Here is an 18432-nt window from a genome sequence, read left to right as displayed (position 1 = left end):
ATGCATGCTTGTTAGACATCAAGTCTTGTGATTACAGGTGTGAAAATTTATAAATAGGAAATCACTGAGGTGAATGAAAAAAATTGTAAGGGATTTATTAGTGCTCCTTAAATAAATTATAATAGATTCCTTGTTCAGCATTCAACTTTATCTCTTGAGAGAAGATCCAAATCATTTGTTTGTGCTTAGTTTTTCTGTAGTTATGAAACTTATGTTCAAACAATGTATTAAGCTGTTCAAAAGACAATTTTGTGTATGTATTTGGTCAGTCACCTGCAGAAAAAAAAATTTGGAATTCTTTTTCTTATTACTATTTCGCTTCTTGTCCTTGCCCTTCCTTAAGGTGACAGGATCACAACGCAGCAAGGTAAAACAACAAAAAAATATGTGTGTATTTGTCTGGGTCTAATTTTGTGATTTTTTTTAGGCCCAACATCTTGGATAAGTTCAACTGAAAGGTCTTGAAAATGTTTTTTACGTTTCAGTTACAGCATGACATCTCTGCCAAAACCCTTCTTTTGCACTAACTCTTTTTAAAGACTCCGAGAATTATGTATGCAAAATATGTCACATAAGATTACATTGCCACTTTGGAGAAAATGAAGTGTCATTTGGCTTGTTCATATTGTGTTGCTGTTCTTGCCTTTTGTGCATCAGTTATCTTCTTTCTGGTTATAATTTAATTTCAATTATTGAAATAATTTATTTGGCTCTTGCAGGAAAGCAGTTGGACTTTTCTTTTGCATCTAAGTAGACATGCATTTCTGATACAGTAGTAGAATTCTATTGCCCATGTTTGTCACAGAGAGAGCATTATTTGTATTATAGCTTGTCTGTGATTCAGATCCTTTGGGATAGATTGAGTCCTTAGCCTTCATTATGATAGTATTTGATAGAAACTCCATAGCTACTCCATACCTGAAGTGATTTCTAGTTGTTCCATGTTTTCTCTAAAAACATAGAGGCAATAGCTCTGAAATTTCAGTGTTAATTTTTTTTTTTTGTTGACTCAATTTCTTACAGTCTTTTGTGTCTCATCATGAAAGTCTCACCATTTGTTTCTAAAAGGTGGCCTGTGGCTTAAGCACCAGCCTACTTGCTTACTTCATGCAGGTAGAAGTCTCAGTTCCCATTGCTGCCTCAGGCTGCTTGCTGATAGTGCTGCAAGTCTAAGAGGAGGTATGGTGTGCGGGGTAGTTAATTTTTGTTTCTGACGTGTTTAGATATAGTTATTTTTGCTGTGGCTAGTGGCAGCTAGATCTCAGTAAGAGATGAGTTGCTTGGCCTTGGGAATGCACAGATTTTTAGCTGATGGCCAGACTTCAGTACGTAGCTTCAGAGTTCATTGCCTGTAGCAATACGGGGAACAATTGCAACTGTCTCCATTGAAAAGAACAAGGTAATTTTGGTGTTTGCTATCGTTTCTATTAACATTCAATTCACAAAGGGAGAAGGCTCCCATACAGCTGTGGAAAGAGAATTTGTCTTCTGGGATCAACTTCATTCTTACTCCTTCAAAAGTTTGCACAGATCTGTTCCACCTTCATTATCTTGGAAGATGAATGCACTCACATAGGCTCACAAAAAGTTGTTTAAAAGGTATTGTAATTGCCAGGAACACAAGTACATATTACAAAACCCCAAAGGAAGTATGTAAGCAATCTAATACTACATCTCTTTATTTATTCCAGTCACTCAGCTATATAACTTCTATACGTCTGTCACTCTGCCTACCTGGTTACTGTACGCTAAATACAAAATTTTCTGTCTTACTGATTGAGGAGTGTTTTGAAAGGGGAAAAAAAGAGAACAATAATCCTTGTTTCCTTAATACATGACAGGAAACAGTTGTAAAGATATGAAACCATGTGTGCCATCTTGTCTGCGTACTTGTGAGCATTTGTGTGTTTGTTTCTTTCTGTCAGTCTATCTCACAGTTTAATGTTGAAGGCAGTTATTTTAATCCTTACTCTGTGTTAATCTAAAAAGACTTGAATGATTTGTGTGGGAAAGACTCTACTACTCCTCTAGATTTTAAAAATGTGTGATGTTTGAAGTCCTGAATCTTTTCACAGTCAGAGCAACAGAGACATTTAGGCAAACTTAGAATTAGTATTTTAGTGGTAATTTTCATGCCCACGTCTCATGCAATGTAATCTCATTTTTGTAAAATAATCTGTATTGGGATCACTGTGTGGGCAGTAGGGAGGTCACAATATAAACCCACAATGAAGTTGTCTGTGCACTGCTATGGGCCTGTCTGTGAGTGCCTGCTAGTATTGGCTTTAAATTATTGTGGTTATCTTTACTCTTTGGCTTCCAAGTTAACTTTCTATCATACTGAACACTGAGTTGACTCCCTGTAGAGTTGGTGTCACTTGTCCCCCTTGGTTCTACCTGATAGGAAATTCTTTCCAGTCAGTGTTTCACTAGATGAATGCAAATAGGTTTCTGCATTTGAGTCCACCAACTCTATGGATTTGCTACTGATCTATGTGCTCTAAATATGTGTGGGATGGAAACTCCAAAAACGTATCAAAACTTAGCTCATCTTTGTAGTATCAAATGGTTTAAATTGGCTTTTCACAGGAAGAAATGAGGAAGATAGAGCTTCCTATGTCAGTTGTGGTCCCTGTTTCTGGTAGAGACTTTGTTGATATGCATTTGTATTCACTAGATATTTGTCAGAATGATACATTGTGCTGTCACAGCAGGCACAGAAAGACTGACAAGTTGCTGTAAGTACAAGTAATCCAAGCTCCTAAGGTTCTAGCCCATCAGAGATGGTAGCTGTTTTCTCTCACTGTCACAAAGCCTCCATAAATGGAGTGACCATATACCATATATTTACGATAAGTAACTATTTTTGTTAAAGAACGGTATGAAATAAAGTCAGACTCCATGACCAATGTATCAATTCTTTGGAATTAAACATTCCAATTAGTATGCAGAAATGTGTTTCTCATTAGTTTTTCCTACCCGTAATGGGATGAATGCAACCTAATACATGATTTCGCTCTCCACAACTACAGGCTCTAACATTTATACATAGAATTGTAGAATAGTTTGGGTTGGAAGTAACATTTAAAGGTTATTTAGTCCAACCACTTTGCAATGAGGAGGGGCATCTTCAACTAGATCAGGTTTCTAGGGATGGGGCATCTACCACCTCTCTGGGCAACCTGTTCTAGTGTTTCACCACCCTCATAAAAAATTTCTTCCTTATGTCTAATCTAAATCTACCTTCTTTTAGTTTAAAACCATTACCCCTTGTCCTGTCACAACAGGCCCTGCTAAAATAAATGTCACCATCTTTCTTAAAGGCCCACTTTAAGTATTGAAAGGCTTCAGTAAGGTCTCCATGGAGCCTTCTCTTCTCCAGACTGAATAGCCCCAACTCAGTCTTTGTTCATAGGGAAGGTGCTCCAGCTCCCTGATGATTTTTGTGGCTCTCCTCTGGACCTGCTCCAACAGGTCCATGTATTTCCTGTGCTGGCGAATCCAGAGCAGGACGCAGTACTCCAGATAGATATCCAGATAGATGACATCAGTAGCTCTTCCTTTGTCCACTGATGTGGTCACTCCATCAGAGAATGCTGCTAGTTTGATCAAGCAGGACTCGCCCTTGGGAAAGCCATGTACTTTATGCCCATGTGGATTATTCTGCTGACTATTGATACTGAGTGACAGTTATGTCATAAAATCTAATAATAGGACATATTTTTTTTCCTCCCTTCTTGGCATTTCATTGGAAAGTCAGCAGAATACCAGTACTTCTTTCTCTAAATATTGATGTGAATACAAGAAATAATTTTGATTGCTATAATTCTTGTGACTTTTCAACTGTTATATTATGAAGTATTTAATAGCTTTTTGCTGTCTTGTCTGGAATTTGTTAAAAATTTATAAGATGGTTTGTTCCTCTTCAGGTTTTTTTTTTCCTAGGTACTTTTTAGATCAAAGTTACTTCATTTCCTCTCATCTTGCCTTATTACAAAGTATCTACTCTAATGCCCAAGAAAGGTGAATGTTGTTTACAGCCAAAAAATCAAAACAGCCTTTTTTTTTGCATATGAGTTTTTCCTAGCTACATTTTATTTTTTGATTTTATTATTTGTTTAGCACCAACAATGATAAAGATGAATGCAGAAAATATTTTCAAATTTTCTTAAGTCATTGAGTTAAAATAGAATAGATGAAAGCATACGTTTACTTAATAATGTTTAATAAATCCTCTACTGCAAGAGGTCTGCCAGTGTTCTAAAGTCGTACAATAAAGTCATGTGTTCTAAAAGTCAGTGTTCTAAAGTCGTACATACAAAATAAAAATTGCTATCACAGTACCACTGACTGCATATATCTAAGAATGTGGTAGTTAATTTATGAACCTGCTTACTGTTTTTAGTGATGATACTTAGACACCACTTTCAAGCATTTTCAGAAGTACTTGTATCATGAAAGTAATATCAAGTAATAGAAGGTTTATAGATGCCTGGTATTGATACAAGTCAGAAGGAAGAGTACATAGAAAAAAAAGCACAGCAGGTGGCAGAGAAATAGCTTTAGAATGGCCATTCATTTATTCTGAAATTTACTTCTGAGATTAATTGTATTTTAATTATTTTATACACTTGCAGTTTAGTAGCCTCTATATTTCCTGTTTACCTTATTCATACATTTTAGCATCTGTAGTTTAAAAAATTCCTTTCATTGTACATAAAATATACTTCATCTCAGTGAGATATAATAATGGATATCATATCAGCTAGTTAAAAATTACTTTTCAACTAGAAAAAAAAAAATCTTTTGGGTTGAGACTTTCAGCAGAAGCAGAAATAAGAGTGTGAAGTTGCAGGGATTGAAATATTTAAGTAATATGGAAAGCATATTTGATACAATAAACTCCTCTAACACTCTTAAATATGCATTATATTTTCATTTTCTGTATACTCTTTTTAGAGCTGATGAAGTCCAAATGAGTGATTTAGGAAAAATTCAACTTTGCAGAGCATAAACCAGCATGTATTGAGTTTAAAGGCTTAATATATATAAAGGTATATGGATAAAGTTTCTGTTTGAGTACTTGATAATATATTTTAATACATGCCTTGTACTCATGCATGCCTGACAGTGAAACTAGCAGATGTTTTGTCAGTCTAAGACTTATCTAATAGGATTTATTCTCATGGAATAAGAAAGGTATAAAATATGAAGATGATTCAAGGGAGAATCATAGAAACACTCAGGTTGGAAAAGACCCTTGGGATCAAGTCCAACCTATAACCCTACTCTACAGAGTCCACACCTAAACCATATCCCCCAACACCACATCTAAATGACCTTTAAGCACCTCCAAGGAAGGTGACCCAACCACCTCCCTGGGCAGCCCATTCCAGTGTCTGACTACTCTTTCTGTGAAAATTTTTTTCCTAACATCCAGCCTAAATCTCCCCTGTTGCAGCTTACGGCCATTCCCTCTAGTTCTACTACCAATTACATGTGAGAAGAAACCTGCACCAACCTCTCTACAATGTCCTTTCAGGTAGTTGTAGAGAGCGATGAGGTCTCCCTTCAGCCTCCTCTTCTTCAAACTAAGCAGCCCCAGCTCCTTCAGTCACTCTTCATAAGATCTATTTTCTAGGCCCTTCACCAGCTTTTTTGCCCTCCTCCGTACTCACTCCAGCACCTCGATATCTCTCTTGTACTGAGGTGCCCCAAACTGAACACAGTACTCAAGGTGAGGACTCACCAGTGCTGAGTACAGAGGGACAATCACCTCCCTAGTCCTGCTGGTCACACTGTTTCTAGTACAAGCCAGGATGCCATTGACCTTGGCCACCTGAGCACACTGCTGGCTGGTATTCAGATTCTTGTCTGTTAGAATCCCCAGGTCCTTCTCTGCCAGACAGCTTTCCAGCCACACTTCCCCAAGCCTGTAGCATCACATGGGGTTGTTGTGGCCCAAGTGCAGGACCTGACACTTGGCCTTGTTAAATCTCGTCCCATTAACCTTGGCCCATTGATCCAATCTATCCAAGTCCCTCTGTAGAGCCTCCCTATCCTTGTGCAGATCAAGACTCCCACTTAACTTGACATCATCTGCCAACTTACTGATGATACCTTCAATGTCCTTATCAAGGTCATCAATAAAGATGTTGAAGCATTCATCTTAGAAGAGTTGGAGTAATTTCTTCCTTTTCCATCTATTTGTTTATTCTGTTTACTCTTAAATTCTTTAATAGTTTCATATTAACAAAAAAAAATGAGAATGCTCTGTAGAAGTATGTTCATATGCCTGTACGCCATGGCTGCAAGCCCATGAGAGAGGGTCCAAGAATCATTTTTTGTGTGCATCATGAGAAAACAATTTCAGTGGCCCGCTTGTGAGTTAAAACTCTTATTTAGCTTTAGCAAGTTTTCTGCCTACAAATTCAAGATAAAATTTGACTTGCCCAACATGTGACACATCCAAGATAAAATAGCCTTGGTTATCTTTGAGTTGTGGGTTGGTTTTTTTTGTTGTGTTTTGATTTGGTTCTTTTTTCTTAATTTTAGTGAATTACCTTAAATGTTTCGTTTTAGTATGAAACATTTTCGCTGTTGTTGCAGTGATTTTATGAATGAGAGCAAACTCAAACTACTGGCTAATGACTTTGGTAGTTTTCTTGGTATCAACTGCAAGTGCAACAACGTGCAAAAACTGTGCTGATAGCACAGATAAGTAAGCATATATTAGAGAAATGGGGATACCTTGACCATCCAGCAGCTCTATTAATTTAGTATACTTTTTATGCAGTGGCTCGCACACTGCATGTCAGTGCTGCCATCACATATATGTATTAACATTCCATGGGGAAAGTAACAGTGAAAAAGCATTGTCAAGCTGAAGAAGGAACCATGATCTTTGGGGGTTGTCATTAAGGGAATGGTTGCTTTTAGAAGAAATCTTTGTGGGTTTTTGTTTGCTGGTGGATTTTTTTTTTTGGTCTGCTTTGTTACTAGTAACCTGGACAGCTTGATTTCCATGGAAAATGCCATTCTTCTCACCTTAAACTGTTTGGCAGTGTCTGTTTCTACTGTTCTTCTATAGAACCATTGCAAGAAGTGCATTCTTTTAGTCTGTAGATACTGCAGATACACCCTCATTATAAGCATTCTTATGAACTTATCAAAAATATTATTTAGTGAAAATAGTATAGCTGATGTTAAGCCTCCTGTGAACCAAAGTGAATAAAAAAAAAAATCTTGTAATAGAAGAAAAATGAAAGATTGTTGGGTCTAAAACTAACTAGAAACAGGAAAGTTTGGGTTGTTCTATTTTTAAAAAAGAAACACTGATCAATTTTCAGTGACATCTGAAGCAAATGAAAATATTGTACCTATGTCAAACCAGTGACGTCATGATTTTCTGGTGGTTTGTGTGTGTGATGTGTGTGCGCGCGTGTGTATGTGAGTATGTTTCTGTTCGTTTTTGTTGAACTCCCAGGAAGAGGTTTAAACATGAAGGCAAAAATTTCAAACCTCAGCATGGCTAAATATGAAGCAAAGCTGCCATATTTTTTTTTCCTTTTTGTGCCTCCATCTAGATCTGTCACGTAATTTAAAGAAAAAAGAAAGATACACTTTAACCACAGGAGAGCTAATAGTGTGAAAAAAAAAACCCTGATGAATTTTGTTTCCGCAGCACGATATTATCAAAGATTTAAGAAACAAATTTGCCAGCCTCGGCGAGAACTCTCTGGTAACAGCATAAATGTCTGTGTTGGTTTGCTTTTGAGTTAAAGGTTTCTTTTTTCATTCATTTGAACATATTTCTCTTTTTTACCTCTTCTTTTTTAATTTATTATTCATGCCCTCTATTTAGCAAGCCTTCATTTTTTAAACCTCTTCCATCTTCCAGTGTCTTTTTTCCGTAACTTGGATGGAAAGTTTATGGCAGCAAAGCTGTCATTCTGGCTACTTCTGCTGCAGCTGTTCCTGCTTTTAGGTCATACATATTTTGGGCGTTGTGTTTTTGGACATGATACTAACTGATCGTGTCATGTTCCTTTTGAGTAAGCTTTTTACCACACCATCCGATGGACTCACTGTCATAGGGCTCTATGCAACTTCCATTTTGCAACTTATACTGCTTAGTCATCCTCAATTCTCCAGCAAACTTCAATTAACATGGTGAAAGTTCAAACTCATCTGGAATTAACTGTGCCTTTATGTTTGCTCTTTATGTTCCTCTTTATGTTTTGGTAGTAGTTTAAATTACAAAGAACAAACTTCACCATTGCTCAAGCAACACCATGCAGTATTATTTGTTGCCGCTAGATAATATAAAATATAAAAGCACAGTGTATTCTGTCAAATATTCTGTTGATAGGGTGGGCAATCTATATCGTAATATAATAATATGTTTTGAAAAAAATTCTGAGATGCTTCTGTTACTCTGGTATTCAGCCACAAGTTGCAACTCAAGAGCCACATACTGAGCAGTATGAAGTTATGGTCACTCTATAGAAGATCAGGAGTATGAACTGTTGCACAAAAACATGGCACAAAAACACAAGTTTGATATATGCAGTGAACATGGGCTTTGAGCTAACCTAATGATTTACAATTGAGATAAGGCTTTTCAGATAAACTGCTAAAAGCATATTAAAGAAAAAAACCAAGGGGAGAATATTACTTGAACATGTTAAATATCTGTTCAGTAGCATTGTATGTATTAAAATGGTCCGTGATGTTGCCATAGAGCCCATATACTAAGAGAAAACCAAAAATCTTTGGACAACTGATAGTAACTGAAGTCCTCATCTTAAATGACTGGAATTTTTATTCAGGAAAAAGAAATGGAAAAGCAAAAACTTCTGTATCAACAAGCCAGGCTGCATGACCGGGGTGCTGCTGAGATGGTTCTGCAGACAATCAGTGCTAGTAAAGGTAATGTTTTATTGTGTAGATTATATATTAAAACTTATTTCTAATGAACTTTGAAATTATTGTAATTCTTATTGGGCAAAACCCAATGTTTGGCACTAAAATTTTCTTTCAGAATGCACTCAAAGATTCTAAAATTATTGACAGCTAATCCAGAAAAGAATAGTTCTCATGAGGTTATTGTTGCTGTTATTAAAAATATGAATAACAATTAGTGATGATTGAGAGGAAGCGTGAAAAAGTTTGTAGCTTTAGCAGTATGCAGTGATAAAGAGGCTCCCAAGTTCTGGGATGTGTATGATTCTGAAGTAGGTGTGAACTTTGATCCTTTTTAAAAAATTTTATTCTCCACTCCCCCATCTGTTTTATTGGTATAGTGTGATAAAACATTTCAGAAGTGTAAATGATGCTTTTGTCCCTTAGATACTCTCTTACCTGAAAGTTTTATGCGTTCGTTGTCCTGTGATTTGTTTCTACAGTAGTGATGTTTTAAAAATGACTGTATAATTTTCATTTACTGTAAATGGTTTAGATGACTGTAATTTTCTGAGGAAAAGGAAAAAAAAAAATTCGGCACCCAACCTTAAATCAACCATTGGGTGCTCTAGTGAATGAAACATTCTTTATATTCACTGAGCTCAGTTTTTCCTGTCTTACCTTGCTTCTGTTGTGTTCTGTGTGTACATTACACTGTGTCTGTAGCCACTCATAAAGTCACACCAGAGATGATGAAATAAAACATAGGTCTGTTTTGCAAGAGAAACAAAAAGCCTCCTCTGATAAACTACAAATTAAGTCACTATATGGTTAAGTAATAGAACATTCTTATTTTTATATGTGATCTAAAAGTATATTTTAAAATAATTTTAAGGTGAGATGGGGCCAATGGTTGCAGCTACCCTGAAGCTAGGGATTGCCATCTTAAATGGAGGAAATTCTACTGTTCAGCAGTTTGATACTAATTTATTTTCATCCATTACAGTCAGTATAGATATTCATACCATGGTTTTTGTTATTGTAATAGTGTGATACGTGATGTCACTACTTGACAGATGCTTTTTATCCTCCTACTCTTGTTCCCACAAGAAAATAGAGTAAAAAAGCACCTTATTTGATAGATATATGTTTCTTATTTGTATATGTATAATTAATCCACAGAATACAAGGCTAAAATAAATTTGTTTTACTCTTCAGCTGGAAGTAGGAAATGTTATGTTAAAACACTAATTTCTAGAGGAATTCTGTGGGAGGGAGGGATTTCTTGGGAGATTGTCCTGTAGCCGGTACAGCAAAAATTGCTGACCCCACTCTTCACCAAAATGAATGTTACACAACTTCAGGAGCTTATGCCATGGAGACTCTTGATGATAAAAGCAGAGAACTCATTCTACTCATCTATAGTAAGATAATGTGGTGAGCCATGGGCAAGTCTGGTATGTTAACAGTATTCTGCATTGTTGAAGTGGCTGATACAGAGTACATTTAATGTTTCGTATTAGTTGCAGAGCCTTGAGTCGTTACCTGGCATTACGACATTGCTGTAGAAGAGTTTGAAGAATACAGACAACAGGGAACAGTTAAGGTCCCAAGTTAAGCCACGTATGCAGCCAAAAATAATGTTCTCTTCAGGGGTTATCATTATCAGAATTTTACTAGAAAGACCACAAATTGTGCAGAAAAGTATCTACTTGGACCATTGCCAGTTCTTTGGGATGTCATGATATTAAATTACTTGGGAAAATCATGAAGTTTGAACTTATTTAATCTGAATTTGCAATGCTAAAATCTATGATTTGATAAAGTCTTAACTGATCAGAATGCAGGAAATATTTATTAGTTTGGTTACAGTAGTACTAATACTCTTAGTATAGATTACATACTTATAAACCCATCAATAATACTGTTAGAATAGCTATTTTTTCAGTTGCCTAATTGCTACCTGTTTTCTCTGGTGTTATGCTCACCTTTCCAATTTTCCTTTAGGTCCTAAGATAAACTTTTCCGTCTTCCTTGGGAAGAATGGTATTGGTGGGGGGAGAGGTACAGAAGTGTTTTTAAAAAGTCGTCATCCTCCTCCTCTGGAGTTTTTTGCTTGAATTAGTACAGTGTTGTTGATGGGGGTGTTCTTTTTCAGTGATCTTGGGTCTATCTGGGGTTATGCAGATACATTTTGTTAAAACTGTCTGCTTATGTGCTCTTTCATTTTTGAGGTTACTTATTTCCTCATTTACATTGAGAATTCTTGTAACACTCCTACTAAGACTGATCTTTGAGCATTACAATTTATGTTCACAACTGGGACCTCTGGTATTATCTTGTATCTTCACTCAACAACATGTTGCATTCCAGATTCAAAGTTCGTTCCACTGAATAACTTCTTGTTATTGCAGTTCATTTTCAGATAGATGTTACACACTACAAAAAAGCTAAACCCGCTTTTAAAAATACTCACCTGACTAACATGCTGTTGCAGCTAAAATACTCTAAACCAAACTGAGGTTATGACAAGCCAGGTCCGGTGCGTAAACAGCAGTGTCCATACAAATTTGTGGCCTAATAGGGACAAGGTTGTGTTTATAGTAAACACTAAATTCTGCTGGCTGTGTTGACTTCAGTTGTTATCTTTATTTTCCATGTTTTAGGAAGGAATATCCAAAATGGATGACCTTCTTTTCAGCAAAGAACATGAGCATTAAATGTTCTTTTTATACTTAATAGCTGGATTTTTCTCTGCAAGACTCTTAAATAATTTGTAAATATTACAAATATTTCAAAACACCAGCATTACTTGTAATCTAGAATTCATATAGTATTCAGTTAATTAGATTAACACATAGTATAAATATTAATTCTCCATGTAAACTACTTGTGTTTACTGCAGAAAATGCTTGACTACCTCAAGGATAAAAAGGATGTTGGATTCTTCCAGAGCCTTGCTGGTCTTATGCAGTCCTGTAGGTAAGAAAATATCTCCTTAAAGATTTATTATTTTGCATTTAGGTTTTATTCCTCAGGATTTATAGTTTTGGAAGAAAACTTTACCTACTTTTTGCAAACAGCAACTAGGCACTGTAATGTGCTAGATTTGTGCTAAAGGACAAGATAGTACCCATGGTATGAAAATCTTCATATGATACAGATCTACCTTGGTAAAAGAGCTCTTTTCATAAATGTATATGGCACTTGTGTCTACTTGAGATATGCCAGAAAATAGTTCCAGAGGTAGCACCATTCCTCAGGGGTGAATTCTAACCCTGGACATACTCTGTAATCCTGCAGAGACCGATTAATGATCAATATTAAGTAATCATAAAGATTTTGGTAAAGCCCAACTTTCTTATAAATATTAATAGGAATTTTTAGAAGGCAGAAAAAGAAATGGATATCGTGTTTAAATAAACTGAGGAAGTACTATGATTTTTTTGTCCATTCATGAAAAAATAATAGGTATTTAAGTGTTTTTTATATAATTCCAAGGAATAAAGCATAACAATAAATAACATGTTAATGAACTTAAAGCATGGGACTAGAAGAGGCTTCCTGGGTCATGCAGGAACACCATTTCTGGCCAAGTTTAATTTTGAAATCAGTGAGGTTTCTTGCCAGCAAAACTACTGCTGTAGTTCATCTACATTCATCTGACTTTCATAAACTTTCTTGTATATGAACAAAAGTGGAGACTGAAATGATAAGCCATGAAAGGCATAACTTCACAGTTTCACAGCTGGAAATATATAGGAGTATATGTTCCGTAAAGCTGTTTAGTTGAGTGCGTATTCCCGTTCAGTTTTTCAGAACGCGGAGAGAGAGGAGCGCTGGGTGGAACTAGTAATGGCATATAGTGTCTTTATGAACCTTGCTGCTTTGGGTGAACTGGGCTATCAATATAAAAATAGGCAATAATATACCTTCTTTGTAACCTCTAAAATGAGTATCTATATCAAAAAACACATGCATTCCCTTTTTTTTGGTCAGTCATAAAGAGCTAAATTCTATTGTCATTGGCAGGGCAAAATCAGGTTAAGTCTGTAGAGCTGAGCTTCATAAGCTTGTAGCAGGCATATATTAAGCCACTGAAATGTATCTTCTTGGCACTAGTATGATTGTATACTTAAATGAAATCACAAATCCTTCTCTATCTTTCAGAAAGTGAAATATTACATATATTAAATTAATCACAGGAAAAATGTCATTTTTTTATTGCAGTGTTCTTGACCTCAATGCATTTGAACGTCAGAATAAAGCAGAAGGCCTTGGCATGGTGACTGAAGAGGGATCAGGTACTATTGGCCTAAGAGAAATAATCTGCAAACTTTTCTCTTTTACATTTTGCAGAAACAAGCTGAATTTGAAAGAATGCTGTAAATATATACCTAGAGGCTGAAGCTAGATTATGATTCCTAAGAGTGGTTTATATTTAATTGACCTACCTGAGCCCATTCTTGTCAATAGTAAATCACTAGCACATGTTGAGTTTCAGAATAATCTCAGAGGGCTCTTACCCATCATTTTGAAGAAGTGAAGACATTATATGTAAAATTGAAAACAGATTCTAGTTGCAAACAGGAGTGTTTATGCATGTAAAACATTTCACAAGTCACTAACCAGTTTCAGCATAAAATGAAATTAAGAGTTCCCACCAGATTTCTTAAACTGCCTTGGCTGGAATGAAAAACAGACAAAATTTAGTTAAGCCAGAAGTTAAGTACTAGAGGTCGAGGGAACTGTATCAGCTGTCTGGAAAAAAAGTCTACTGGGAAAGCTTTTTCTTTGAGATAATTCTTTTCTGTTTGTCTTTGGGGAAATACTGCAAAATTTTCACTTTACTTTTGACTTTGAAACAATTTGGCTTTCTATCCTCTGTGTTGTCAGTTCACTGTCAATTTTTTTCTTCTGTCTGACACTAAGTTCTTCTACTCCCTTGTTGTGATTGTCTGGAAACATTAGATTCATTCTTACGTGACTTAATGGAGCTACCAAAGCACATTTTCTATCCTTCAGTGTGTTTTACGGTGCATTTTTATGTTTAAATCCTACATGACCTTGTTTTTTAATATGTTTTTATCTTAAAACCAAGGTAAAAAAGCTTGACGGTATAATCATTATTGCATTTGGGGTTCATAATTCATGCCTGCAGCACTGCATATCTCATTGGCTGTTGGGACTGCAGCTCGCTTAGGTGGCATATTTCTTGAATATTCAACTGCTTTTCTAAAATCAAAATCATGAACTATTAAATTTGACTGCATGACTTCAAGGCTCATCATAAATGCTGCTTCTCTGAAAGTGCTCCCACAGTTTAACTTATGGCTCAAGTCCTGCTAGACTTACAGGAATAAAGAAAGTAAAGTGAACACATTTGGATAAAATTTGGGAACAAGATTGTGGATTGAGCACTGATGCAGCTATCTGGCATAAAAGATTTTGGCTGTTACTTTCATGTTTTACTGAAGGTTATTCTGCCCAATGTTTTGCTCTTTTAGAAAACATTTCTACTACTTAAATAATTACATTTATCATTTATAATGTTGGATTTTGAAATTAATTGTCAGGATATCAGTTCATTTTTCTTTTGACCACTGCCTCTATTTCTAGAACTGACTGATTTTGCATGCAAATATAAATAAACCTTTAAATGCTGCATAATTGACTCTACCTAAGTCAGAGTATTTTTGTGCTTCCTCATTTGAGGGATTTTTTTTCTTAAATTTTCTGTTTATTTGGCTTTTAGCTTTTAGTACAGAATTAATTTTGCCAAAATCAGTACTAACTATATTTTGTATTTGCAAAAACAATTTCTCAACTTTTTTTTTTCTTTTTTCCCTTTTTCTTTGAAATAATTGTCCTGTCTTCCCTTCCTCAGTCATCACTCATGAGCGTGGTAATTATTAACAACTGCCTATTTTTTATTTTTCCTGCTCTTAGCTTTGTGTCAGCACTGTACAGCTCCTGAATACCATTAGATTTTTTTGTTCGTGTAAGACTGTTGGACTAGTAGGTTCTTTTCTGTTATTATTACAATTGTGTATTCCAAAATTCTTGGGTTTTATGTCAACTCTCCCCACATCTGTTTTTCCTCCTTTTCTCAGGATTTGCACAGTGACTGGCACGCTAGATGTAAGAGCAGCAAGCTTTTTTAAACTCTCTTTTTTTTTTTACCCTGTTCTTTTCTATTTCTTTTCATTTTAGTGAGCCTAGTATTTGCGATGGATGAATGTTAAAATAAAAATAAAAAAAGTAAACCTATACATATACAAAGCCTTGTGCTATAGTCCTCCTGTAGTATTTATGTTGTGTATTGAATGTGGCTTTATTGCTGCATTGTTTTGTGCAAACACAGTAAATCAGTGGTGGATCCAGTGAGGATTCGAGGGTGGTTAATAAGAAGAGATCTTGCCACTGGCTAGGTTTATCTAATGCGGTCAGGAGTTGATACAAGAAAGAGGTGGTGCATTGCTAATTTAGAGGAGACAGTAATCTTCACAGGTAGTTGTTTCTTGCTCTGAAAACTACCTGATATGTTAAGGTTCCTATATCAAAAGTTCCTTACTTCAAATAAAGGAAGAGCTTTGTAGGAGCAGTTATTGTGAGGTGTTCCTGTCACCATGAGAATTTAAAATACAAAATGCGTAATTTTATATTTGTATTCAGCAGGTACAACAAGCTCAAACACAGCAAATGTCTTTTCACTAGCCAGATGTTGGGGAGGGGAGTGATCTGTATTTTTACTTGTTTTCTCAGTGGAAATTTTTATTTGGCAGATGTATAAAGTTCTACACTGAGGATCATATGTTTTAGGGTTTTTTGTTACTAAACAGCAGCACTGTCAAGATACCATGATCACACTATGTCAAAGATTTCTTAGCACAAAGGGAAAATATCTGCTAACAGGACCTTTTGTACATATTAGTATCCATCTACTGAGAATCCAAGAATATGGAATGAAGCAAAGCCAAACCAAAAAGACTATATTTTTCCTTTTTGGGGTTACATTGTTGTCGACAGTATGTGACCTTCAAATAATAATATTTTTTTTTATATTATGAAGCACACCTTTTTCAACTCATTGAAAAGCATTTTATGTAAGAGCTGTACAATTACTGGTATTAATACCTGATAGCATTATGAAAGCCCAGCCAGTGTGCCTATGGGGAAGCTCCCATAGAGAACAGATTTTTGGTATCCCAGATTTTATGGGACACCTAAGATCGTATGTCTGTTTGTAATCCTTTGAATAACCATCTGTAAATACTACAAAGGAAGTACCAAGGATGTGGAAATGTTTTCTCCCACTCTATTTTTTGAGTGAGATACCCTATGAGTAATTAATTACTCCTCAATTAAAGATCATTTTATTGATTCCCAAGGGAATGATGAGATGTAAAATGTGTACTGTAGCTTGTTTCTCTTGTCATATGAATCTGATGCAGAAGCGTGTTAATGAGTACTTAGTTTATGACCTATAAGCCTGAAACTATTGCCAGAATCAAACTGCCATCGACACTTACGGGAATAGAGTTGACTTTTCTTCGTAGGCAGTGCTTGTTTCTGGTCCCATGTCAACCTTGGCAATAGGTAGAACACCCTGTACTGAGTCAACATGGATGTGAGATTTATTGCTCTATTCCTATTGTTTCTTTGTGGTGTCCACATCGTAAGCTCCTTGTCCTGATATTCCTCTGACTGGTACTACCTCCCTTTCCAAACCCTGGAACCCCCACTGGTAACATTGATGGTTCTTTAGCAAATGTGTTTTTTACTTGATTTTGTGATGTACTCAGTGTTGTTTCCTCTGTATGTATTTTGTTTTGATATGCTTCCTTTTGAAGAAGAAAAGGGGAGGGAGTCAAAACCAGGGACATCTAGAAACACTGTCTTGCAATAGTTTTTCATTTTTCATTCTATGCTATTTCACTGTGAGTCACAAAAATCTTGAAAGTGCAATGTTTTTCTCCTTTAGAGAGACTTGTTTTATGAAATAGAAGAAGAGTTAAGATGTAAAATTTACACTTAGATTATTTTACCTTTTTTTTCCTTTTTGTTGGGAAAGTTCTATTTTTTTTAAAAAATCTTTTAATACCGTAATAATATTTCATAGCATAATTTTGTTTCCCCATAAGTTGTAGGAAGGCTTATTTTAATGAAATATAATTTTAGAATCAAATTTGATCTGATAGTAGATCTTAAAGGACTTTCTATTAAACTGAAAGTGGTATACATGGCATATTATAAATAGCTATATAGAGTAGAGATCAGGGCTGTTTTCAGACATTAATAATGTGAAATCAATAAATATGGTTTTGTCCTTCACCAACCTAGTCAACACTTAAAGTGAATGTTGAAATTGTGTGATCCACTGTACGTTGGAGTACCGTGTATTTGAATCAGTGTTTGCATTTAAAAGGGAACTTTAGTAGCTTCAGTTTGGATAAATTGTTATTCATCACTCAGTGAGACATTAAATGCTTTTCTTATTTGAATCAGATTATTGAGAAGTCAAAGGCATTCAGCACTCACAGTCCAACCCATTATTGCCTAGATTTTGTGATGAAAGTAATTTCACTTTATCATGGCCATCAAAAAGGAGGCCCGTTCCTTTCTGAAAGATGAAAGTATTTGTATATTTCTGTAATATATAACATCAGACTAATGTTTCTGAGTAGTAATAGAAGTCAGATCTTTCCTGTTGGAGATTTTTATTTTTTTTAAAAAAGAGAATTATAAAATTTGGACATATGCACTTTCAAGGAAAAAAACCCACATCCTTCATTTTTTGTTGATTCTTATTTTCATTTCCTACACATGATACCTCTGTTCCTATATAGCACAAACACAGGTTTTGCAAAAACTACAAGCTTAAAAGCTTCATGTGTGTAGCCATATCATTTACATATGGCATGAGCAATGGCAACATTTTAATGTCTAAGCAAAGATCTGCGAGAATATACATCATAACAATAGAAATTAAAAAAACATGGTTTTGTCGCAGCCTAACTCATACTGTATGCCATGTATATGTTTGTAAGTACCTTATCTCCGCGAATCTGTGTGTGTACTGACATGAATTCATACATGCAGCAGCAAAGGTTGTTCTCTTAGATTTTATAGAAAGAAATGGATCTGCACTTCAATTCTGTAGTTGCTAGTGAGACACCTCTTGCAGTCAGTAAGTAACATTTGAAAACTAACATTCTTGTCAGTATCAATATTGATTTTATTCAGATTTTTATCCGCTATAGAAATTGAAAACTAAGGTTATTTTAAATCTTTGTGTGGCCAAGCTTTTTGAAACAGGTTCTTTTGCTTTATTTTGAAATACATAAAAATATTTCCAAAAGAAAACAGACCTTTCACCATATGTGTAATTACATAACTTAAACACCTTGTAATACTGCAGAATTTTGCAATAACTTGTATTAATTTTTTGACTTCTTTATAGTAGACCCTTCCAAACCCTTCCAATATTAAAATTGGAATATATTTCACAGTGGGTGTCTGAAAAGC

At 35.4% G+C, this 18432-nt stretch overlaps 1 protein-coding gene across 1 annotated transcript in view; it reads left to right on the top strand.

Annotated features, from left to right (window-relative positions):
* The window catches only part of LOC104273997 (ryanodine receptor 2-like), a 36298-nt gene extending 32725 nt beyond the window's left edge, over positions 1-3573 (top strand). The window contains exon 18 of the mRNA XM_009869505.1: positions 3475-3573. Within this exon, the coding sequence (XP_009867807.1) occupies positions 3475-3573 (99 nt within the window). The remainder of the gene's footprint in view (positions 1-3474) is intronic.
* The last annotated feature ends 14859 nt before the right edge of the window (positions 3574-18432 follow it).

The sequence above is a fragment of the Apaloderma vittatum genome, unplaced genomic scaffold (genome assembly GCF_000703405.1).
Source record: "Apaloderma vittatum isolate BGI_N311 unplaced genomic scaffold, ASM70340v1 scaffold5565, whole genome shotgun sequence".
NCBI lineage: Eukaryota > Metazoa > Chordata > Aves > Trogoniformes > Trogonidae > Apaloderma > Apaloderma vittatum.
This window is presented reverse-complemented; position numbering and strand designations above follow the sequence as displayed.